General features: G+C 42.7%; 2 protein-coding genes across 3 annotated transcripts in view; one reads left to right on the top strand and one right to left on the bottom strand.

Moving 5' to 3' along the window:
* Window positions 1-24,625, top strand: part of LOC141772181 (MICOS complex subunit mic25a-like) — a 108,524-nt gene extending 83,899 nt beyond the window's left edge. For both annotated transcript variants that reach the window (XM_074642884.1, XM_074642883.1), the window contains one exon: window positions 23,967-24,625. In XM_074642884.1, coding sequence (XP_074498985.1) covers window positions 23,967-23,990 — 24 coding nt within the window. In that variant the 3' untranslated portion in view covers window positions 23,991-24,625. The remainder of the gene's footprint in view (window positions 1-23,966) is intronic.
* On the bottom strand, window positions 7,425-11,632 carry LOC141771951 (uncharacterized). The gene is made up of 3 exons (XM_074642499.1): window positions 11,285-11,632; window positions 10,704-11,068; window positions 7,425-7,557 (listed from the first exon to the last, which is right to left on the bottom strand). Exons 1-3 carry the CDS (start codon window positions 11,630-11,632, stop codon window positions 7,425-7,427), a joined length of 846 nt encoding a protein of 281 aa, XP_074498600.1.
* Window positions 24,626-25,262: the final 637 nt, after the last annotated feature.

Genomic DNA, 25,262 nt, shown 5'->3' with positions numbered 1-25,262 from the left:
TTTGCAACCAGAAGAGGGTGGAGCTAATGGACGTACAACCGAACGCTGAATAATATGTTTTTAGGCGACCAAAATGTTTCATAAACTGAAAACCCCACTGTGAAAAGGTTAAATTTCTAAGACGAAAACACGGACACCTCAGTGGTAGCGACCTGTCAATCACAAGGTAGCCATGCCTTTAAACATCCCCTGCTTTATGATCTATTTGACTCTAAATGGGGCCATAATTTACATAATTTTTAAATGAACATCATGCTGTATTGAAGAAGACTTGAAACTAGCGATTGAACTCATGTTTACAATGTTTACTGAGGTAATAAATCAAGTGAGAAGTAGGCTCATTTTCTCATAGACTTCTATACAATCAGACTTATTTTTGCAACCAGAGGAGTCGCCCCCTGCTGGCTGTTAGACAGAATGCAAGTTTAAGGCACTTCCGCATTGGCTTCACTTTTCAGACCCGGCGGTTGCCCACTAGTTAGGAGAACCCCCCCACCCCCCACGGAAATCGGTTAGATTGGAGGGAACATCAGACTGAAGATGGAAACTGAGTTGACAATTCTGTCTGATATCAGGCAAGAGGAGCAGCAGAGTGATTGAAAAGGAGATTTGGGAATGTGTGTTTAAAGAGTTATTTGGTCGCCGTATTGATCTTGTCCGCACTGGGAATGAAGCAGCCACACTGTAAGAAATGAGTCTTTGTTCTGTGGACTGTGATTCCTTGTTGCTGCTGCTGCTGCTGCTTTTGCGGCAGAGGAATTCCTTCTCGCTGTCACATGTAGGTTTGTTGCCCCAAATCATCACTTGAGAAACCCATGGGTCAAATCTCCTTCTGTCAGTCAAATCATTGCAATATTTTTTTTTTTTTGCGACTATTTACGCTTGCAAACTTGAGTGTTGGAACTACAAAAGTAACCGTTATGGAAGTAGAGAAGTGTGATGGAAACGGAGGGCAGAGTGACTTGTTTCTGTTAGCCGCTTCACTGCTGAATGCTCGCAAAGTCGGCTAAAGTACTTTTGAACCAGATGTTCGTCTACTGAGTGTGATCAACACTTCGGCTGACAGCTTTCAGCAGCCAGGCAGGAGAGTTTTTATTAAGGATTCTATTACTTGAGAATGACGAGGACGTACACTTTTATTTTTCTGAATGTGTGGAAATCTGATGTTTTCAAATCACAGATGTAATCAAAGACACTAAAACGTGAGATTATGCATGTGGCCTGTCGTAGGAGTTTAGTGTAGTAGTCAGACACAAAATTTAACGGTACAATCTGGGTGGGTAAATTCTAGTTGTGATTTTTTTTCATTCCTATACATCCCTAGAATATGTTTTAATATGATAGACCTTGCAGACCGGCAGGTGATTAGTAGATATAACCTCTTAAAGTAATGGACTGCTTTTTATTCAAATCCGGGAAAGTGCCTCCCCTAGAAATGATCTATCTTCATTATCTCTTCTCCCTGGGGTGTGTCTGGACTACTGGCCCCCCATGGATATCTGTAATAAGATCCCAAGTAGTGTTTGAAGTCACTATTATCTAATACACGGGGATATTTAAGCAACCTTTGGCAGATTTTCTGGTCGAATTCATTGCGATATATTTTCTAATTACGGATACTTTTTCACAAATTAGAATTTTTTCCCCCAATACCTTATTCAATTTGTGCAAAGCCAAGCTATTGCTGTAAAGTGAGGGAAATACATTTGTGTATAAGTTATATGATAATTTAATTGCTTATTTAATTATTTTAGTACTTAACTCATGTATTGTTTTTTTTACATGCCACCCAAAATTGTTTGGATTGAGATATATGCTTTAGTGCAGTATGTCTACTTCAGTTTTTGGCATATTTCATATAATACATCCATCCATCCATCCATCCATTATCTGTAACTGCTTATCCTATTCAGGGTCGTGGGGGGGCTGGAGCTGATCCCAGGTGACAAAGGCGGGGAACACCCTGGACAGGTTGCCAGGCTATCACAGGACTGACACAAAGAGACAGACAACCATTCACGCTCACATTTCATATAATACAGAATAAGTTCAAAGCTGAAACTAGAATGCAACAGTTTATTTTAAGGTTATGTCTATAATGTAGGGCTGTCGATTGATTGCAGGATTGTCCATAGTTAATCACGCTTAATGGGAAATTAATCGCACATTTTTTTATTTTTTAAAGGACCCCTTTGAAAAATGGCCATGGCAGTTTTTCCTCGCCAAAATTTACCGTAGGTTTGGAGCAATATTTAGCCTCCTTCACGACAAGCTAGTATGACATGGTTGGTACCAATGGATTCTTTAGGTTTTGTAGTTTTATATGATGCCAGTAGCTTCACTCTAGCTTTAGAACTGAGCCCACTACAACCACCGAAAGATCACGTTAATGCGTTAATATATACAGTATGCTCCTCCTTATGCATATACATTTGTTTCATTTGCAATTATTGTCTACCAAATGTATATTACTTTATTCCATTTCCCTCGTAATGTAATTCACATAGCAGTTCCGTTGTATGGAAACATAATTTTTAGGAGACAGGGCTGTAACAGTTGGTTAGGAGACGTAGAAATAAATTAATATCAAGAGAAAATGAGGCTGAATATTACTTTTCATGAACAAGCTATGCCAACGATAAATGACATAGACATGCACAGCCCACGTGTGTTTTCTGCTTTATGGATTATGACTAAACTAGACTTGTGTTTGTGTGCTCTGTTGACTGTCTAAGCTGTTGAACTCCCCGGTCCCTGACAGCCATGGCGAGGTAGAGTAGGGAGTAGGACGACTTGCTGATGAGGTGTCACATTTGTCAGCTCTCATACTGTGAGACATTCTCCAAAACAACCCGGTGCATTAAGACTGACTGTCCTTCTCCTGCGCGAGAGGCATTCATTTACACCTTTAATTCCCCTTTCTCCTGCTTAGCTAATGATTTACGGTTGTTGGACTGTTCGGTCGTTGACAGTCGTGCCATCAGGGCTAATTGAAATAACAGAGGAGGTTTGACTGATGACATGTCATGTCTGCTGTCCATCAGCCACTTTAACCATTTATTAAGTGCTTTGTTAAGATGGAGCTTTTTCTCAGAGTGGTATCATTTGCACATAAATCATTTCAAATCTTGCGAAACTTTATTTTTTAGAGCAGTAATGGGCTTTTATATATCTAAAAAAATATCTCTTTTGGAGCTCTTCAGCTCCTCTCCAGTAGCTCCCTGTGGATTTAAAAAAAATGGAAATTAATAACTGTTTTTTGTTTACATTTTCATTTTTATTTATCATTGTTGTAGGTCTATGGTACGACGGTACGAAGGAGAATTAGGGCCACATTGAGGAAAAAAAGGAAATCTGAGATTTCGAGAATAAAGTCCTAATATTATGAGAATAAAGTCATAATACTATAAAGTAGTAATTTTACGTGTTATTTTCTTTTTTTCTCGTAATATAATGGCTTTATTCTGGATATCTCAGATTTTTTTTCCCTCTATGTGGCCCTAATACTCTTTTGATAGTAAAGGTTGCTGACCCCTGGTCTAGGTTCAGCTTTATCACCATCATTTTATATATTATATTATATATATATTATAAACCAAAATGTATACGTCATTGTAAAGGCGACACTGGGACAAATGTCGTCATTTCTATGTGCCGTTAGGTAGGCAACTGTAGTTTAGTTTTGGGACAGACAATGATGAAAAATAGCGCTAATATTGATTATCTTTGACACTTCTCTGAGACATTATCTGTCTCAGAGAAGTGTTGATTTGTGATTTTTTGGGGGGTTGGTGGTATTGACGTGCTGCATTGCAATATACTGAGAAGTGTTTGTAATATTCCATCATTTATGTAAATGGGGGTGGGCAGAGCATTTGAGCGGGGCAGTTTTGTAGTTATTGCAGGGGAGCTTTCCACAGACCCACAGAGAGGGACGCTGTAGAATATTTTGGAACACTTGTTGTGATTCGAAATGGCCAACCTTTTGTGCAGGAGCCTGTGTGCTATTTCTGAGGCATGCAAGTATGATTCCCTGTGGACAGCACAGCAGAAGATAAGGGGATAGAGAAAATAGTTTCATCAGGTTTTGATAAGTCCATTCTCAGAGGAAAGCTCTATTGACAATACTGATAAAAAAGAAATCTGTATCTGTTGCCGATCTGTATGCAAACTGACTTTCGCAAAGCCGGTGAATCACAGCGGTGTAAAACCTAGTATTGATTTCTTTTTTTTCTTTTACCTTTAGTTTTATTGTTGATTGAACGGGAGTCATGCCAGTCAGTACAAAGATCACAGCAGCTCAGCGACTCTGCCGGCAGATAACAATGTAGACAAACAAACTACCAAGAAAATACAAAGAGAAGGCTTTGAAGAACAAAAAGCACATGCTGTGTAGACGTAGAGAGATCTAGAAACTCTTAGGTTGGGGTGGTACATGTGAAAGGCCAATGAGGAATAATCGGAGAGGCCTTGAGAAACACTGGGCATAGAGAGAGATAAATAGAAAGGAAGAAGAAGAGGGGAGCGCTAAAGCATGACAATGGAGCCCAGCGAAAGAAGAAACGATTAAGCTGCAGATTAAATGTTTACAGGAAGAAGCTGGAGATCAGTTTAAGTGAGACAAATAATGGAGCAGACTTCCTCTATAGGTAGTATGAAAGAGAAAAAGCAAGCAAGTTAAGAAAAAAGGGGGGATGGAGCTCGTGATGAGCACTGATAGGGCGAAGCTGAAGAGACGTTACAAAGAAAATAAAGCAGAGAAATGAATGTGAGGAAGAAAAGAGGAGAAAAATACAGAGAAAATATGACGGGAAGAAAAAAAGAGTTGCGCTTTGTAAACATGATGAGCAATTTTAGAAGCGAAGAGGACAAAATGGGGAGATGTGAGGAGAAAATGATGAAGAAAAGGAGGGTGGACAGTTGAAGAACAGAGGTGGAGGCAGACGAGGGATGATGGGAGCGCCGTTGAGAGAGAGAGAAATGGAGGAGAAAGACTCGGACAGAAGCGCTCAGATGGGAGAAAACGAGGGAAGGGTGGAGGAGGCACGAGGATCGGGAGGTAAAAGGCGAGAAAGGAAAGATGGGTGGATACCGTGAGGAGATGGTAAGTATGGAGGAAGAGTTAGAGATGGACAGAGGATGAAAAGATGCAGAGAGAGAGGGAGAGATGGCAGGCCCCTCTGCAGTCAACACTAATGAAGAAGAATGAGGAGATTCAGCTGCTTGCTGGACCTGCTACTGACCACACACACACACACAGAAAGTTTCACACACACTCTCACTTATGTACTGACACAAAATTTATGAAGCGAACAAGTAGTCAAACTCCATATTCGCCTCATTGCTATGCGTGAATAAATATTATAAAGTGTCTTGTAGCTTTCTTTAAACTAGGCCTAATTAAGGAACAGTCTCTCTCAATTTGTATATTTGTTGGGAGAGAAAAAAAAAGATTTAAAAACCCAGGCGTTGGGGGTTTCACACCGCACTTCTAAATTAGTGTAGGGGTTGCCTTAATTGGGGCTAAAGCCTTGCTGCGTTTTTAAAAATCTTCTTTCAAAGTGCAGAACTTTTCTACAAAGTTGATGCACCACGGAGCAGATAGCACTTTTTTTTATCCTTTGACATTGTATTTGTGACTCTGAGCTTCAACTACCACGACTCCCCCCTGCCCACTGGAGAAAACAGGAATGAAAACTCACAATTGCAAAAATCTTGAATCTTAACAAATTGTTCAGTAGTAGTTTTGCACCTTTCTTTGCAAAGGCGTTGAATCGATTTAAAAAAGGTAGCGTTCGTTTGGAGCACATTTTTGTCAGATTCTTGTTTCTCTTGTGCTCTCAGTTGAAGGTCTGTTTGTGCCTCATTAGCTGTGACTGCCTACAGACAAGAAACGGAAAAAACTCCAAGGAATAACTTTTTACTTTTTTTTTCCAACCGCAGCTCACAGTGTTGAACAAAAGTTGACTTGCCAGAACACAGCGGGATAATGCGTAGAGCAGTTATGAAGGTCTATTGACCAAAAGTTGTATTTCCCGTGTGTTTTGGATACCTGAAGTTGATGCGTACCAATGAAGGATTTTATCATTCGTTAATTTTCTTTTCTGTTTACAACAAACAAGTTGTTTGTGTTAACAAAATTAATAGCTGTGCTGAAGAGGGGCGTCGCGATTCTCCAATCCACGATTTTTTCGGTTTTGAGGTCACGATTCGATTTCCGATTTAAACATGCAGCGTTAGACGATGGAGTCTTGATTCGTAAAGATCGAGAGATCAGTTTTATGCCCTGACAACTGTCATTTACACTTTCAAATTCTTCTTTAAAAAGAGAACCAAACTCTCTTTTTATTTCGAAAGTGTTTTAAAAAATTAGACTACAACAGTCTACAATATAAAAAAGCTGCATCTTTTCAATATCAGTATCTGTGTGACCCACCTCAGTACATAATCTCAAAAAAGAAAATCACACAAGTGAAAAATAAAATGAGAATATAAGACATGAAGTAGTCAAGTTAGAATTTGGATAAAATATATCATTAATAAATATGAAATAAAGTAATATGAATTTGTGGTAGCCAGTAATTGCAAATTAATAAGATTAATGTAGTAAATGTTTGTATAATGAGGAGTATACATTTATGTAGGCTATATACAGAGATGTAAACAGGTTGTAAAACATTAAGTTTATGTATAAAGCAGGGCTGTCAATCGATTAACATATTTAATCGTGATTAATTGCACAATTGTCCATAATTAATTGTGATTAATAGCAAATTAATCACACATTTTTTATCCGTTCAAAATGTACCTAAAAGGGAGATTTGTCAACTATTTAATAGTCTTAACAACAGGGATATTATGCAAATGTATGTATATATTTATCATTTGAAATCAATTAACAACACAGCATAAACAATATGCTCAAATCATAACATGGCAAACTGCAGCCCAACAGGCAACAGTCAGTGTGCTGACTTGACTATGACTTGCCCCAAACTGCATGTGATTATCATAAAGTGGGCATGCCTGTAAAGGGGAGACTCGTGGGTACCCATAGAACCCATTTTCATTCACATATCTTGAGGTCAGAGGTCAAGGGACCTCTTTGAAAATGGCCATGCCCGTTTTTCCTCGCCAAAATTTAACATACGTTTGGAGCGTTATTTAACCTCTTTCGCGACAAGCTAGTATGACATGATTGGTACCAATGGATTTGTTTGGTTTTATAGTTTCATATGATACAGGTATCTTCACTCTGAGTCCGCTACAACCTAAAATCCGCAAGTTGCGTTATCGCGTTAAAGAAAGTAGTAAACAAATTTGCGTTAAGGCGTTATTATCACGTTAACTTTGACAGCCCTAGTGTAAAGTTAAAGTGACAGTATAATGATAACATGTCAAGTTTTGAGCAGGAGCTCAAGAGTTTAGCAGTCTTCTGGACTGTTGGATGAGGCGATCCGGCGGACCCTGAGCCTGGTGGTGCAGGAGCAGATGCTGCGGGACCGTCTGCCAGACGGCAGCAGGCAGAACAGTTTGTGGCTGTGCTGGTTGGGGTCTCTAATAAGAAAATGTTTGGATTTGAATACATAAGGAACACCAATACTGAATGATAAAAAAATATATATAAAATAATGGACCTGACCTTTAAGATTGATTGTGCGGCGATTTATCCATCGTGACTCTATTTTCACCATGGAACCATGCTGGCTTTAGTTTGGAGCCGTTTGCCATGGAGGGTCTGCCCAGATGATGCAGTAGTGTGTGGGTGTTCAGGGTTGATAATGTTTTTCTTTCCAATCGAGTCAGAGCCATGATGATTTATTTCAAGCGTGGATGATTCTTACAAGCTGAATTTGGAGAAGTGTTGACACAAAACATAATGGAGGCTGCCAGTAGACGGAGAGAGTTTAGTGCAAGAGAAAGCAAAAAAGAAACAGAAAGTGGAAAGTACTCAGTATTTAATTGGGTTTGTTACAGTAATGTGAGCATTTGTTTTCATTTGATTGGGGTGTTGTATGGCATATGTTTGACAAGGATGTTTAGTTGTCTATACTGTGAGGTCCTCAGTTATACTGTGTCCATTTTTTCTTTGTCGCTGTATGTTTAATTTATGACTTTGGCCGCCATTAATTCATACAAACATATCAAATGGTAGTCACTTCTGTCGTGTGGTGAGTTTTCTATATGACCCAAACGCAGAGTAACCAGCAGGAACGGAAGTTCTTTAAACAAAAGCGAGCTTTAATTCAGCTGACAAAATCCAGAAATCACAAAACGAGGAGGGGAACAAAGTACAAATGAAAACACACCAAAACCAAACTGAGAACAAAAACAAAACTACAAACCAGAGGGTGCGAGAGTCACGGGCAGGAGGAACACTAGGAACACTAGGAACACTAGGAACACGGAGGACAAGGGACTGGGAAGACAAGTACGAACCAACAAGGACAGAGGGGAAACACACAGGCTTAAATAACAGACAAGATTACACACAGGTGAAACAAATCAGGGCGGGGCAGACAATCAACCAAAAGGCGGGAAAACAGACAAAGGAAGGAAGTAAACCCAGACAAGACACAGGAGGAGTGAATCACCAAAATAAAACAGGAAACACCGGAAATACATACAAATAAACCACATCCAAAACCACAACAGTTCACAACAACAAGCTGGCACAGCCAGAACACAACATAGCCCCCCCCCCTCAAGGGACGGATCCCAGACGTTCCACAACCAGAACCGGGTGGGCGGAGGGGGGCCCGGAGGAGGGACTCCAGGAACCCTGGGCACCGACCATCTCAGGCGGACGGCCCGAGGGCAAAACCGGGACAGAGCCTGGGAACTCGGGCGGACGGCCCGAGGGCAGGGCAGAGTCCGAACCGAGAAACTCCGGCAGACAACCCGGGGGCAAGGCAGAGTCAGATCCGGGAAACTCAGGCGGACGGCCCGGGGACAGAACCGGGACAGAGTCTGGGAACTCGGGCGGACGGCCCGGAGGCAGGGCAGAGTCCGAACCGAGAAACTCCGGCAGATGACCCGGGGGCAAGGCAGAGCCAGAGCCGGGAAACTCGGGCGGACGGCCCGGGGGCAAGGCAGAGCCAGAGCCGGGGAACCCGGGGTCCCGGAACCGCGGCCCAGCAGTCACAGGAACCAGGTTTTTGGGCTGAAACCCAGGCGAAACAGGAGGTGACGGTTGCGACCCAACCGGCGAACCAGACGGAACAGCAGGTGGCGGTTGCGGACCAACCGGCGAATCAGCCGGTGGCGGTTGCGGACCAACCGGCGAATCAGACGGTGGAGGTTGCGGCCCAACCGGAACAGCAGGTGACGGTTGCGGCCCAACCGGAACAGCAGGTGGAGGTTGCGGCCCAACCGGAACAGCAGGTGGAGGTTGCGACCCAACCGGAAAAGCAAGTGGAGGTTGCGGCCCAACCGGAAAAACAGGTGAAGGTTGCGGCCCAACCGGAACAACAGGTGGCGGGTGCGACCCAACCGGAACAGCAGGTGGCGGTTGCGACCCAACCGGAACAGCAGATGGCGATTGCGGCCCAACCGGTAAAGCAGGTGGCGGTTGCGACCCAACCGGAACAGCAGGTGGAGGTTGCGACCCAACCGGAACAGCAGGTGGAGGTTGCGACCCAACCGGAACAGCAGGTGGAGGTTGCGACCCAACCGGAACAGCAGGTGACGGTTGCGACCCAACCGGAACAGCAGGTGGCGGTTGCGACCCAACCGGAACAGCAGGTGGCGGTTGAGACCCAACCGGAACAGCAGGTGGCGGTTGCGGCCCAACCGGAGCAGCAGGTGGCGGTTGCGGCCCAACCGAAACGGAGGTCGACCCGACCCCCGACAGGAGACGTGGAACGGAGGTCGACCTGACCCCCGACAGGAGACGTGGAGCGGAGGTCAGCCGGACCCCCGACAGGACACTTGGAACAGAAGTCGGCCGGACCACCGACAGGATACTTGGAACAGAAGTCGGCCGGACCACCGACAGGATACTTGGAACAGAAGTCGGCCGGACCACCGACAGGATACTTGGAACAGGAGTCGACCGGACCGCCGACAGAAGACGTGGAGCGGAGGTCGACCGGACCGCCGACAGGACACATGGAACAGAAGTCGACCGGACCACCGACAGGACACGTGGAACAGGAGTCGGCTGGAACGCCGACAGGACACGTGGAACCGGAGTCGACCGGACCGCCGACAGGACACGTGGAACAGGAGTCGACCGGACCGCCGACAGGACACGTGGAACAGGAGTCGACCGGACCGCCGACAGGACACGTGGAACAGGAGTCGACCGGACCGCCGACAGGACACGTGGAACAGGAGTCGACCGGACCGCCGACAGGACACGTGGAACAGGAGTCGACCGGACCGCCGACAGGACACGTGGAACAGGAGTCGACCGGACCGCCGACAGGACACGTGGAACAGGAGTCGACCGGACCGCCGACAGGACACGTGGAACAGGAGTCGACCGGACCGCCGACAGGACACGTGGAACAGGAGTCGACCGGACCGCCGACAGGACACGTGGAACAGGAGTCGACCGGACCGCCGACAGGACACGTGGAACAGGAGTCGACCGGACCGCCGACAGGACACGTGGAACAGGAGTCGACCGGACCGCCGACAGGACACGTTGAACAGGAGTCGACCGGACCGCCGACAGGACACGTGGAACAGGAGTCGACCGGACCGCCGACAGGACACGTGGAACAGGAGTCGACCGGACCGCCGACAGGACACGTGGAACAGGAGTCGACCGGACCGCCGACAGGACACGTGGAACAGGAGTCGACCGGACCGCCGACAGGACACGTGGAACAGGAGTCGACCGGACCGCCGACAGGACACGTGGAGCAGGAGTCGGCCGAACCGCCGACAGGACACGTGGAGCAGGAGTCGGCCGGACCGCCGACAGGACACGTGGAGCAGGAGTCGGCCGGACCGCCGACAGGACACGTGGAGCAGGAGTCGGCCGGACCGCCGACAGGACACGTGGAGCAGGAGTCGGCCGGACCTCCGACAGGACGCTTGGAGCAGAGGTCTGCCGGACCTCCGACAGGACGCTTGGAGCAGAGGTCGACCGGACCTCTGACAGGACGCGTGGAGCAGAGGTCGACCTGACCTCCGACAGGAAACTTGGAGCAGCGGTCGACCGGACCTCCGACAAGACGCTTGGAGCAGAGGTCTGCCGGACCTCCGACAGGACGCTTGGAGCAGAGGTCGACCTGACCTCCGACAGGAAACTTGGAGCAGAGGTCAGCCGGACCTCCGACACAGGAGTAGACTTGGATTTGGATGGAACACTGAGCAATTTAGGAGAACGCCGCCTCTGGGACCCACGCTTCCTTCTGTGAGATCCCACCCCTAGCATGACCTCTGGCTCGAAGCTAGTGTCCTGGATGCCAGCATGGCGAGGAGCAGACTGGAAACTCCGTGGGCCTCCCAGGGCAAGGCGGGTTCCCAAGAACCGATCCGGGGCTGATGCTAGCCTAGAGCTAGCTGACTGCTGGGGCATGGGCCGGAAGCTCAGGAAGCCAACAGGCCGGGGCTGAGGCTGATGCTCGGGCCGAATCCGGATGCCCAAATGGGCATAAAAGCTCTCTGCTGGGGTCATTATGGTAAGGTTGGTTCGTTCTGTCGTGTGGTGAGTTTTCTATATGACCCAAACGCAGAGTAACCAGCAGGAACGGAAGTTCTTTAAACAAAAGCGAGCTTTAATTCAGCTGACAAAATCCAGAAATCACAAAACGAGGAGGGGAACAAAGTACAAATGAAAACACACCAAAACCAAACTGAGAACAAAAACAAAACTACAAACCAGAGGGTGCGAGAGTCACGGGCAGGAGGAACACTAGGAACACTAGGAACACGGAGGACAAGGGACTGGGAAGACAAGTACAAACCAACAAGGACAGAGGGGAAACACACAGGCTTAAATAACAGACAAGATTACACACAGGTGAAACAAATCAGGGCGGGGCAGACAATCAACCAAAAGGCGGGAAAACAGACAAAGGAAGGAAGTAAACCCAGACAAGACACAGGAGGAGTGAATCACCAAAATAAAACAGGAAACACCGGAAATACATACAAATAAACCACATCCAAAACCACAACAGTTCACAACAACAAGCTGGCACAGCCAGAACACAACAACTTCGACCTGTGACTGAACTCTGTATTATGTTTGTGCCACATTACATTTTGGCTGAACGACCTCGAGTGTGTGTTTGTGTGTGTCGGGTCCACTGAGAAGTTTAATGCTGGAGTCATTTCTGGGTTTCTGACTCATTAAAAAATGGCAGACCTTATCATCAGAGGTAGAGGGGTAGAGATCAGGACAGTCATTAATGTCAATGTAAACACACACACATACACACACACACACACACACACACACACATAGCAGGCCACAAGAACTAATATGAACCTGTGAGTCCAGTTTTCAGACATGAGGGCAAGAAACATAGCAGTTTTACCTTGAAGCTGAAATACGATAAGAAAGAAAGATTGATTGATTTATTGATTTTTATTTGATCACATGTTAACTTAACAAAGTAATTGTGTGATTTTCAGTACTGGTGTATTTCTTCAGCCCAAAAAAATTTAATAATCCAATCATTATAATACCTCTAAAACATATCATAATCTAAATTTGATTATATGATATTCATGCATTTTGTTATGATCCTCAAATTTAAAACATGTGTTTCCTTGCTGTGAAAACAACATGTTTTTTTCGTATCTTGGTAAGAGTGCTCTCGACCACTGGTAAAATTTTCTCTTACCTAAGCAAGAGCAAAAAGAACAAAAATAAGAGAAAATGTGTTTGTATATCACTTCCTGCATGAGGCCCAATGATCCCCTGCGTGTCGAAGTGCCCATAATGAAGGAAGTTTATTCTGTGAGGAAGCTGAGAGAATGTGTCAAACACCACCTTGCCTGTGTATGGTTACAGGACCTGAGCATACATACATTCACGCATGCATTAGGGCTGCACAATATTGGGGAAAAAAAACTGATATGCAATATTTTTTCTGCGATACACTATGAAAAAATACAGGAGTATTCACCCTAAATATTGTACATTTTAAAGTTAAAATGCATCAATCTGGTGCACTTTGAGAGCACAATTAAATAAACTATAAACACTTTTGTGCTCTAGTAAACCATTTAACCATAAACACATTGGTTGTATAGATATGAATGGGGATGACACACCATGGTGCACCATCATGGAGGAAATGCACCCAGCGAGAGCCAGCCAGCACCGGGGAGAGGGTCCTGCCACACTGAGTGGCCGTCCCTGACCCGCCGAGTCGAATCCCCCGGGCAGACAGCACAGACCCCACACGAAGCGTATACAAATATATACGGTTCATTATGAAACTGTGGCGGGTCTACAGTGCCCAGACTGTAGGTAATTAACGGGAAACACTGGATTTGTCGTGGATGATGACAACCGTGCGAGTTTTCCTTTTGCATCGAGCAACGGAAAAGTCGCAGCATGACATGTTTGAGTTCATTTGTCGACATCACAAGTCCTGTCGACGCTGGAACGGTATATCGTGCAGCCCTAACATGCATACAGAACACACATGCTCAAGTGCACTTACATCAGCTCCCAGGGTTTGTAGAGAAGTTTTTGTTAGTTGGTTTATCTGATTTTTCGTCAGTTTGTTTTCGCTGTAGTCTTTTTTATCTATCTTTAATGAATCGTCCTTCATCCGTCAATTTTGTTTTTCTGTCTCTGCTTCCTTTAAAACCAACACCTTTCATCTAGCTTCTACGTCTTGTCTGCAACTCCTTTTTTTCCCTTTCACTATGTCTACTCCGCTCTCTTTGTCTCTCGTGTTTTATTCGGTCTTCTGCTATCTGTTTCTCTCCTCTAAAACCACCTCTCTTCTCTTTCTCCGCCGCTTCCTTCATTTCTCTCTCCCTGCTCCGCAGTTGACTTATTGATTTCATTTTCATACTGTTCCCTCTGTCATAAACCATCAGCGTTGCCTCCTTTCAAGCCGGCATTGATCATTGTAGAGCCGATCACAACCAATCACCGCCGAGCGTCATTATCTGCTCTCGTTCTTTCTCTTTTGTTGTTCGTCTGTCTTGTATTGTGTGCTCTGTGGGTTATATTTTTTAATCTAGCGATTCAGCACTGCAGTGAAATAACAACCCAATACATTTAGGTATTTATAGTGAATTAGGCTTCTCTTCTCTTTTTCTCTTTTTCCCTTCAGACTCTTACATTTTGTGAAAAATAGCTCACTCAGATGGAAAGCTGAGGGACTTTAAAAGAAAAGTGCATCACAAACTATTCATGAGAAATTATCACAACCCCTCTGTTCTTGTTGCAAAGAAATGAAACTTTCACTGTCCATGCATGTGCCTGTCTTTGACGATGAATGTGCGTATACCTCCACCGCTCTCCGCACTCCAGCCACCGTTGTGCTACACATGGAACTTTCTCTTACTTTTTCTTTGAGAGACATATAACGCCCGCCGAGTCTTTCTGTCCCCGTCCTTCCTTTCTCTCCTGTATTTCCCTTCTCCCTGTCTTTTGTTGCACTGCAGTGTTCGATCGCACAGCACATCAAGCCAAATCTGGAGCCTCTGTTTCCTCTTTTATCTGCCTCGTGGCCCTCAGACGCCTCAAAGCTTTCAAACGAGGGGGGGAGTCAGGGGTGTGCGGACATGGAGGGAGGGGGTGTAGAGTTGAGGTTACTCACAATTGCCTCCCGAGGGAGGCATTTTCACCAGCTTTTGTACACCTCGCTGACCTTTCCGAGCGCCACCACGCCTGTCGGCTCGCGCCACGAGACCCCCTGCTCTCGCTCCCTCTTTCTGCGTTCTCCGACGGGGGTCCCGATAATAATTCAGCACAGCCCTGCATTGTGTTCCGTTGAAAGCCACCACGGCTGCATAAGCAATTGACACACTCGGTTGTTGTTTTTTTTCAGGGCGCATTTCACACCAATATTCTGGTAAGCATTTTATCGCCCCCTCTCTGGTGCGCTTAGCGAGAGGTTTTGTAGAACCAAGACCACCAGCTGGGATAAGAGAGGACAACAGCGGGGCTTTTAGGTGGGTTTTTCACTGGCTTTTTTCAGTGCCTCCAAACAGCCGCAACATTATCGGAACGGTCCACTTTATACCAGCCTCTCTTTTGTGTCCCGTTGTCACTCAATCCGTCCGTCTCTCCATCCCTTCTTTTCCTTTATGAGTTGAGTCCTGCCCTACAATTCACACCCTGTACTCCCAAAGAGATCGATTTTTTTTTTTTTTTCTCTGGCCTTTTTGTAAATAAATAAATGTCATTGTGTTATTGTTTGCTCCCAGAGCTGTGTTGACAAGTTCACTTTCATGTGAAACTTTGAAATTGCTTCTTTTTTTTTTTTATAGTGGTACTGCAGTTATTTACAATTCTTTGTCTAGCAAATGTACCAAAGGCAGCTGCTTATTTGCATTGTACGAGAACAATGACTCATGAACTTGTCATTTGTGGTGTTCTTATGCCTCTGCGACGGCGACAGCCGTGGCCAGAGACGTTATCTTTTCAGGTTGCCCGTCCGTCCGTCCGTCCGTCCGTCCGTCCGTCCCATTCTCGTGATATCTCAGGAACGCCTGGAGGAAATTTCTTCAAATCTTGCACAAACATCCACTTGGTATCAAGGATGAACTGATTATATTTTGGTAGTCAAAGGTCAAGGTCATCGTGCCCTCACAAAACACGTTTTTGGCTCAATAATTCATATACTAATTATGACAATTTCACAATATATTATTATTATGGCGTTCAACGTTAAAGCCATAAAAACACATTAACACAAATTAATTTTAATGCCACACATTCCTTTAAGCATTAACGCAACTTAAGCAGCGAGTGAAGATACGTGACTGGCATCACATGAAACTAGGAAAACTAAGGAATCCATTGGTACCAACCATGTCATACTAGCTTGTTGCAAAGGAGGGTAAATTACTCTCCAAAAGTATGCTACATTTTGGCGAGGAAAAACTGTCATGGCCACTTTAAAGGGGTCCCTTGACCTCTGACCTCAAGATATGATTTAAAATGGGTTTTATGGGTACTCACGAGTCTCCACTTTACAGACATGCCCACTTTATGATAATCACATGCAGTTTGGAGCAAGTCATAGGGTCTTTCCCATTAGTGCTTTTATACGGCTTGACTCCTCGACTCCTCGGCTCCTCGACTCCTCGACTCGCGTCTTAGTCCCGCCCCCGGGAGATGCGAGCGGAGGAGGCGAGGAAAAGACTCGAGGAGAGAGGAAACGAGTAAATATGTTTTAGAGACATGAGACGTCGTTTCCTCTGAAGACAGCAGCAGCTGATCACAGCTGGATCAGCTGTCAGTTGGCTTCAACAGCTGTTTATGTCTGAACTGATCTAATAGTAATAAAGAAACAGAGTTATCAGAGCAGCAGTGTTTCCTCTCTGTAGCCTGTTACCTGTTTAACAAACACCTGCACATGAATAACAGCTGCAGTCTGTATTTCTACTGTGGACTGTGTCCTGCTTAGAGAACCAGGAACCATCTCTACTGGCACAATATCTTTATATTATTTATTCATTATTAGCGTCTGTATTAATTTATATTCTGACAGTAGAAGTTATGTATTAGTCTGAATGTTTGAGGGGAAAGTGAAATGATATAACTCATATCAAACCCGACGCTCAGGAATTATCAGCTTCACATGTGACTGAATGGAAATGAGGATAAATGATGTAAAAGGTATAAAAGACAGACTCCCCTTCTCTCTCTGACTTTAACTGGATACTTAATAAAAGTGAATGAGTGAAATAACAGATCATCAAAAGAAAACTCTTTCTAATAAATGAAGAAAGTTATTTTAAGTCTGTTTGTTGTCAGCTTTTATAAACCCCTCTCAGTGTCAGACTCCTTCAGTGACGGTGTGTGAAGTAGAGAGACTGCAGGTCCTTCTGCTGCTGGAACACTTCACCATCAACATGATCCGTTTGCTGTTCACACCTACAGTTAACACAGATTATAACTAGACGGTGAATCAGAAGACAACTAAAATATAAAACTGTTAATCTGTGATCTGTCTTCACTCTGGTATGAAACTCTAGTGATGTTGATGTATCAGATCAGTCTAATCGGCGCAGCGTCCAATCAATAACTGATATCCAGTAAGGGGGCGTGTCGGTCGGTGATAAACTTCCGTGCAGGAAACACTGGAGGATGCACTGGTGTATCCTCGCTCATAGCTCCTCCAGCAAGCCTCCTCGCTCCTCGATCCTCGCTCCTCGATGCGCATTTTATGAATTGGGACGTCCTTCAAGATGGAGGACTGAGATCGATTTCCGGGTCACAGCCAGAGGATCGAGGAGCGAGGAGTCGAGGAGGCGAAAAATGCTGAAATGAGAAGGACCTATAGTCAAGTCAGCACACTGACACACTGACAGCTGGTGTTGCCTGTTGGGCTGCAGTTTGCCATGTGATGATTTGAGCATATTTTTTATGCTAAATGCAGTACCTGTGAGGGTTTCTGGACAATATCTGTCATTGTTTTGTGTTGTTAATTGATTTCCAATAATAAATATATACATAAAGCAGCATATTTGACCACTCCAATGCTGATAAGTATAAATACTTGACAAATCTCCCTTTAAGGTACATTTTAAACATTTTTATAAAATGTGTGATTAATTTGCGAGTAATCATGATTAATCATTTTAAATTAATCAATTGACAGCCTTAGTTTTATCAATAATAAATTAATAGGATAAAATGATGAAGTGATGACATTTTGAACAGACATGGATGTAAACTCCAAACTGACTGGTTTACGGAGGCATACAACCGCAAGGCAGTAATTCTAGTTTGTCAATATTTCGTGGTAATTTGTCGTCGTATTTTATTTCTTTTTTGCAGTTTTGGACTTATTGATTATTTGAAAAATGAAGGAACGGATTAATTGATAATCAAAATATCCGTTAGATGTTGTATTTTTTTGATAGGAGTGGAGGAAGCGGATTATCTAGGTAGCCTGAAATTAACTTTGTTAGCGGAGACAATCTTTACAGTACATGTTCTCCTCCACATTCCCCTCCGTCTCCATCCCTCCATCCCTCAGCAGTGGAGTGGTCAGGCCTATCAACCACAGAACCTCAGCCTATCGCCTGGGAGCCCCAATTGCCTGCCAGTCATCAGATAAAATGGATTTCCAATTGAGTCAAGGCTCCCAGGCTGGCTCAGGCAGAATGGAGAACAGGTAGACTTCTGCTGCTCTTCTACCTCTCCTGACTTTCTGTTTGTTGTTAGTTAGTTTTTTTCTCTTTCTATCAACCTACTGTGTTCGGCCCCCGTCCCTCTTCTTCTGTCTCCACTCCCTTCACTGTCTCTCTCTGATCTGCCGGCCGGAGCCACGTGAAATGAAAATAGGCTTGTTGTAAAAGCCCAGATACCAACGTGCTATCTGGGAGGCGGTGTGGTGTAACCGCAGCAAGTCTTCTTAGTCCGTGACTACTGTAACTCAGGATGGATCTTCAATTAGAGCAACAGGTGGGAAATCCATTAGTTTGTTAGTGGGTGAGTTGCGAGGTGATACCGGTTAGTAGAAGTGCGCTGATACCATTTTCAGAACCTGTCGGAGTACTAATTACTTTCGCTGTTCATGCTGTGATCAGTAGGACACCATTACACAATTATATTATTGCTACATTTAGTCATACAGAAGACTGTAGACCTGAACATTACACTGAAACTTAATGCATAGCCTATAGAACACAAGCATCTAAAGTATGCTTCAATTCATTTTAGGGCTGTCAATCTGTCAATATTTTGTATCTGTTCAAAATGTACCTTAAAGGGAGATTTGTCAAATATTTAATTTATTATCTCGCAATTCTTATATATGTGTATTTGAGTGGTATAAGTTGAAAATGACCGAAATATCAAAACTAAACAGTGAAGCGAATTAAACAAACATTTACAAAGATAAAAAAGGAGAGAAAATGTGTTTTCAGGTTTGTGTTTAAGTCATTGTACTATACTGTATGTATACACCTACTACTTGTACCCAGTGAACTGCAGAGTAGAGCAGAAAGAAAAGAAAATGGAGGGATGGATAGAGAGATAGATGAGTGGATGAGAGGAGAAGAGGACAGATGACAGAGTTGAGCAGGAGAATTGGAAGAGAGTGAAAGGTGGGGAGAGGAAATCAGAGGGATGAGATGAGAGGACTGAAGTGGGGAGCCATATTGATCACCCTGCTCTGTGAGTCTGTCTGTGGTTTTAATGGTTTGAGTTTCTCAGCTGGAGCGAACTCTGTGGTGCTTAGAACAGATACCGTGCCCTCTCTACACACACATACATGCACATAATAGTACATACATGCCTCTCCGCCAGCTGGCTTCAGGTCAATGCACCTCGAGCCTTCAGTCAATTTAGCTCATTGCATCGTTCCACATGGGTTACTATTGGACTTCAGTGGGACCAGTAGTCTTTCTGAAACAGCCCCCCCCACCCCCCCTCCCTGCTGCTGTCCAGCCTCTGAAGCCAAGCAGGGATGAGCCTGATCGATTTCTGATGGGCACACCAAAGCAAATTTACAAGACAGAGTTTATTTTTCCTGTAAAGAATTAAGGATTAATAATAGATGTAACTCTTGTATTGATTACTGGAATGGCTGATGCATTACAGGCTTGTTTTAAATGTTTTCACCATATAAATCCGTATTTGCACAGAAACACAAGTGCATAAGCAAAGTACAAACAAACAAAGTTTGGTTAAAAAACCTTAAAGGTGCTCAATAGGAAATTCAGAGCATATCTGTTATCTCCGCACGGCTCTCAACATGGCGACGGCTGAGCCAGCGGCTCGCGGTAGTGGCTAGAAGGGAGCCCGCAAACTGGGGAAACTCTCACGAGATTGTTATGGTTAGGCATTGACCTCGAATAGTTGAGGTTAGTTAGTTGATCTCAGATCAGATTTCACAATTTGTGGGCTCCCTTCTAGACACAATCTCGGTCCAGCCTCAGTCTGGGGCTCATTCACATGAATGGAGGAAGGGAAATAATTCTGGATTCTGCTGATTGTATATTTTACAACAAATTGAGCTGATGATGGTGTCAGTAAAAAGTCAGAGAATCACCAAAGTTATTAGAGCTTTCTGTTCTGTCTGAGGGGGACATGAATCTGTACCAAATGTCATGGTCACCCTTCAAATGGTTGTTAAGACAATTAATTCAAAACCAAAAATGTCAAACTCATAATGATGCTAGAGGAACAGTCAGGGGATCATCAAACTCATGACAATTCATCCTCTGGGAACCATTAAACTCTGTATGCTTTGATGGCAATCCATCTGATATTTGTTGAGATACTTCAGTTTATACCAATGTATTGGTAACCCTGGAGACCAGCTACTATAGCACTTTAAGATCAGTAGTGGGACTTGTCTGACATCACCAAGCTCAGAATAGAAATAACATAGTGATCTTGATTCCAAAACATTTACTTCAGCCACACGTCAGCTCACACTCAGCTATTTGATAAAAATAACTATTACTGATGAAAAGATAACGTTTAAAAATAAACAAAAAAATGACTCAATGAATAAATTAAATGTCATTAAATCTAGCAAAAATAATATTAAAAATAAATTTTGTGATTAAGTAGTTACATACATTGATATTTCTGTTTTACTTTGCTTCTTTATTTATTTATCTATCTATCTTTGTATTAATTCCCTTTTTTATTTACTCTTCTGTTTAATTTTTTAAGTTTTAAAAGAGCAGATTTGGATGGTTAAAGCTGCAGCTGGTAACTTGGAGCAAATATGACAAAAAGCTATTTTTATAAAACTGTCACTATATCCTGAGTAGTGGATGAGACAGGTAATCTGAGAAAAATCATGTTACTCGGCCTCCTCCTGTGCTCCTAATGGCATTTTTAAGATTTCACGGCGCCCGACGAAAAAACAACCAATCAGAGCCGAGGAGTCTCTAAGCAGCTGTCAATCGGTGCTCGTGAAACTCGCGAACTCCGATCAAACTGTCAGGCAGCTGCTCGGCAACTAGGCAGCGCTGATCAAATATGAATCGAGGTTCTGTTACTATAATGCCGATTTCTCACCTCAAATATTTTTAGAAACATATTGTACTGTTCAGCTGTAAAATCAGAAATTTGCTTGTGTTTGGCTCGACTGTTTTCATCATGGTGGACGGGTCTCAAACTTTGTCATTTTACAGCTAAATACGTTTCTGAAAACAGACTAAAAGTCAACGCATGTTTCTTTTTCCACCACAACCCCTCTTGTAGCTTGTGTAAATCCCATCTGTGTTATTTCTACGCCTACTTTTCAGAGACAGAAAATTTCAGAGCACATGATTGGAGTGAAGCCCTCTCGCAGTATTCAAGACGAGGTCGTACACTGTAGCTTGGAATCGTGCTGTCAGACCTGTTGTGTTCTCTCAGGGACAATGACACGCTTTCAAGGACAGCATTGATCTTTGGTTGAAAGATGGCGGTTGCACTGCTGGGATCAATTTCTTGTAGCTGTTTTCAAGTAGGTAGGCCTGATAGACTATAGCTCTCTTGGAGGTCATTGCATCTCCGTTATATGAACAGATTGCTATAGAGACTGTAAACGAGGATCTACCTGAATCTATCTGTAATGGATTCCAGGTAGATGTCACGCATAAGGAGTTCTGAGTATCACCAACAAGATTGGCCCCTGATATAACCCTTGTACTGTACATGCAAAAAAAAACGTTAAAGAGGATTCCATTACATGTGGGTTGTAAAGAGGATCCCTTTAGTAAAGGTTCTAGTTAGAACCCTCAGTTGTAACCTCTTCCTTTCAGCACTAAAAAGAAGGTTTTCTGTGGGAACAAGCAAATAGTTTCAAATGTTTGTTTGAGATTTTAATGATGGAAATTAATTGATAAAATTACATGAATCGATATTTCTGTTTAAATTTGCTTCTTTTAATAAATGCAAAAATATACAAATAAATACATAAATCAAAAAAAATAATGAATATTAATATATAAATAAATAAAAGGGAAAATTTAACGAAAGAGTAAATAAATAAGCGAATTAATACAAAGATAAATAAATAAAGAAGCAAATTAAAACAGAAATATCAATTTATGTCACGTTTTATCAATTAATTAATGGCTACATTCATATTTAATATTATTTTTGCTACATTTAATGACATTTATTTTTTTATTGAGTCATTTATTTATTCATTTATTTTTGGCATTTTGGCAGTTTTTCATGGTTTTATTGTTCTTTAAAGTAAAGTGTGACTGATAAATCGACTGGTCTGATATTATTGGTTGATATTAGCTGATCAGATATTTATTTTGATACATATTGCATGTCAGCCAATAAGTAATAAGAAATTGCAGTAGCGAGATGCTGCAGATACACCTGTAATAATTTATAAATGTTGTTATCGTTACATAGGTTGTCCACCAGAGGGTACTGACACTGAAATATTTGTGTGCATTACGTTATGTAAAAAAATAAATATATATATATATATATATATTTTTATTTATATATATATATATATTATGTCCGATATATTGTTACCTTGATTTTTTATTATCAAATATCTGTGTTGGTCTCAGTAATCCTCTCAGGCTCTACTACAAATGTATCTATAGCTGCACAAAGTTATTGTGTGATTGAAAATAAAACTGGGTGCATCATGATGAATGAGAACTACTGTGATTTTAGGGCCTTCACAGTCTTCAAAATGAATTATATCATACTATTCAGACATATTTAGGGTTGGGTTGAACAGATATTTTTGCACCTTCCAACAGATTGCCTCTCCTCCCTATTATGAGACAGTCTATATGCATGTGTTGGGATTGCACTGATTTGAAATGACATAAGAAGAACTGTATGATTGGCTGTTTGATGCCAGCCAATAACACACCCTCTGCTAAATATATTTCCCCTCATTCTTCCAGATTCCCAACTTTGCTATACCTTAAAAATACCCAACATACAACGAGAAGACAAAATAATGTGACCACCTTGTGGAAGGAGACTAAACTGACTAACATTAGCACAGTGCACCAGCTGTAAAAGAGGTCACAACTTTATTGTGTTAGAGATTTTTGGCCTGACCGCAGAGAGCCACTGAGTGACTGACTTACTGAGTTACACGATTGGTCGGCCGAGTGTTGGAGTTTCCTCATTGGTCCTTTCTCTTTCAAAATGAAGAGGTGGGAACGGTCCTTTATGCAAATGAGCCCGTCCAGCGCGACGCCTACGGCACACGCAACTTGGACCAGGCTGTGAAACTAGGAGATCTAGTTCTAAAATGAAATGAGATTCAGCAGTATTGTAGCCTATTTATCGCTTAAAAACTTTTCAGAAGTAGATTTTGGTTGATTGTTTAGACTGAATAACCAAACATATACAGTATAATCAGTTTTGACCGAGTCTTGTTTGTAAAGTAGCACAAAATGGCTAATAGATTTTTTTCTTTTTTTTAAATCCATGCCCAAACTTCAAGTGCATTGGTCAAATAAACTGCCAAATATTTAGTATGTCAATGGGAACAGTCTTGTAAAATTCTAACAACCAATACCAAACACAGACTGCTTCAACAAAGAGGGACACAGTTACAAGTTGAGGGGTAAATTCAGATCTTATCTACCTCCTGTAGTTGCAATTTGTTGCAACATGAAAAGGCCTTTGGGGTAGCGATGTAGAGCTGAGTAACATCGATCAACAGGTTCACTTCTCTCCATTACTGCGATAATCCCTACTATTAGCAGCTCTGACCTTTCAGGTGTGGTCAGTTAAAGCTGGAAAAGTATGCACGAAACATGACAGTCCTCGCTCCCTAAGAGCATCTCAAAGGTCGGAGGATGTGGCAGAGTGCAGGTGGACTAATTCTCGTTTTTTTTTTCTCTGTTTTTTCTCTTAGAACCTGCTGGTCAATCACGGATGAAGAGAGGGAGGAAAAGGGTAAAACTGTTATTTGAAGTAGGCTTTTACTTTGGCACTAAGAGCGACACTTGTCGCTTTCCTGTTTCGAATTCTGAGAGAGTTGATTTTATTTTAGCATGCGTTGTTTTTAAAACGTTTATATTATGCTATTTATCTGCAGTATCATCCGGTAAAGTCGCTCTATTATTCTGCACTGCTACATTCTACAGGGAAGCTTTTGAGAGAGAAATGAGTGTGTGTATTCATGGTCTGAGTCAGTACACTTTCAATTCAGTCATTCACAAGATCAGCTGAAAGTATTTCTAAGATTTGGGTTGTAAAGATCCATTCAGGGTCAGTCCTCCATCATCTGAATGTGAAATTCAGTTTACATCCAAACTTCTGCTTCCTTTGTTGGGATGAAAAATAAGAAAATCATTTCAGGTGTGAGATGAATGGAGGGCATCGGTACCGTCCTTGTTTTGATCTCTGGCTGAAAAAAAAAAAAAAAGAGCTAATTGAATTTTATTGCTTTTGAGTTTTATGGTTTTGTATTTTTTTAATGACACAGGAATAAGCTGAGGTAATCCTGGCCATGATTTCAATTCATCAGACCTGTGATGTATTGTATGATTTTATTAAATGATTCATATCCGGTGACTGTCTTGTGTGTGTCTTTTAGTTTTTTCCTTCTGGACTCCTCAACCTGTTTATATGCATATTTAATTATTTCTTTCTTTTAATTTTAATGCTAAGTACATTTAATTTTAAAAGTGATTTATTTATTCCTCCAGAGAAATGCAACATTTCTTCTCAAATCATCTTTCAAACTAAAGCAATAGCACCTCACAGAACAATAAAATGAAACTGAATGAAATGTATTAGTTATTTAGCCTGACAAGCTACCCCACACTGTTGAATCCTCTAAGGCAGAGGTTCTCAATCTTTTCCCAGCCAAAGTCCCCTTACAAGATAGAGAATATACCGAGGACCCCGTCATGTATGTCCCTTTTAATAATTTGACGTAAACTATTTTTTACACTTCTATAGTCTTAGTTATGTGAAAGAACACATGAGAAATGAATCAAAAATATATGTATTAAACATATGCAAGAGTTATAGATTTGTAAGAATAGAACGTAATCTATGAACTATTTTACCAACCCAGTCGGCAGAACATTTTTTGGCTTTTCTGCAAACCGTGGGAATCATCAGCCTCATATCACACTTACAGAAATGTACAATGCCATATGGTTAACAATGAGAAACGATTGCTCAGGTTTACGGTCTGGAA

This window comes from Sebastes fasciatus, chromosome 8, assembly GCF_043250625.1.
Source record: "Sebastes fasciatus isolate fSebFas1 chromosome 8, fSebFas1.pri, whole genome shotgun sequence".
Lineage (NCBI taxonomy): Eukaryota > Metazoa > Chordata > Actinopteri > Perciformes > Sebastidae > Sebastes > Sebastes fasciatus.
This window is presented reverse-complemented; position numbering and strand designations above follow the sequence as displayed.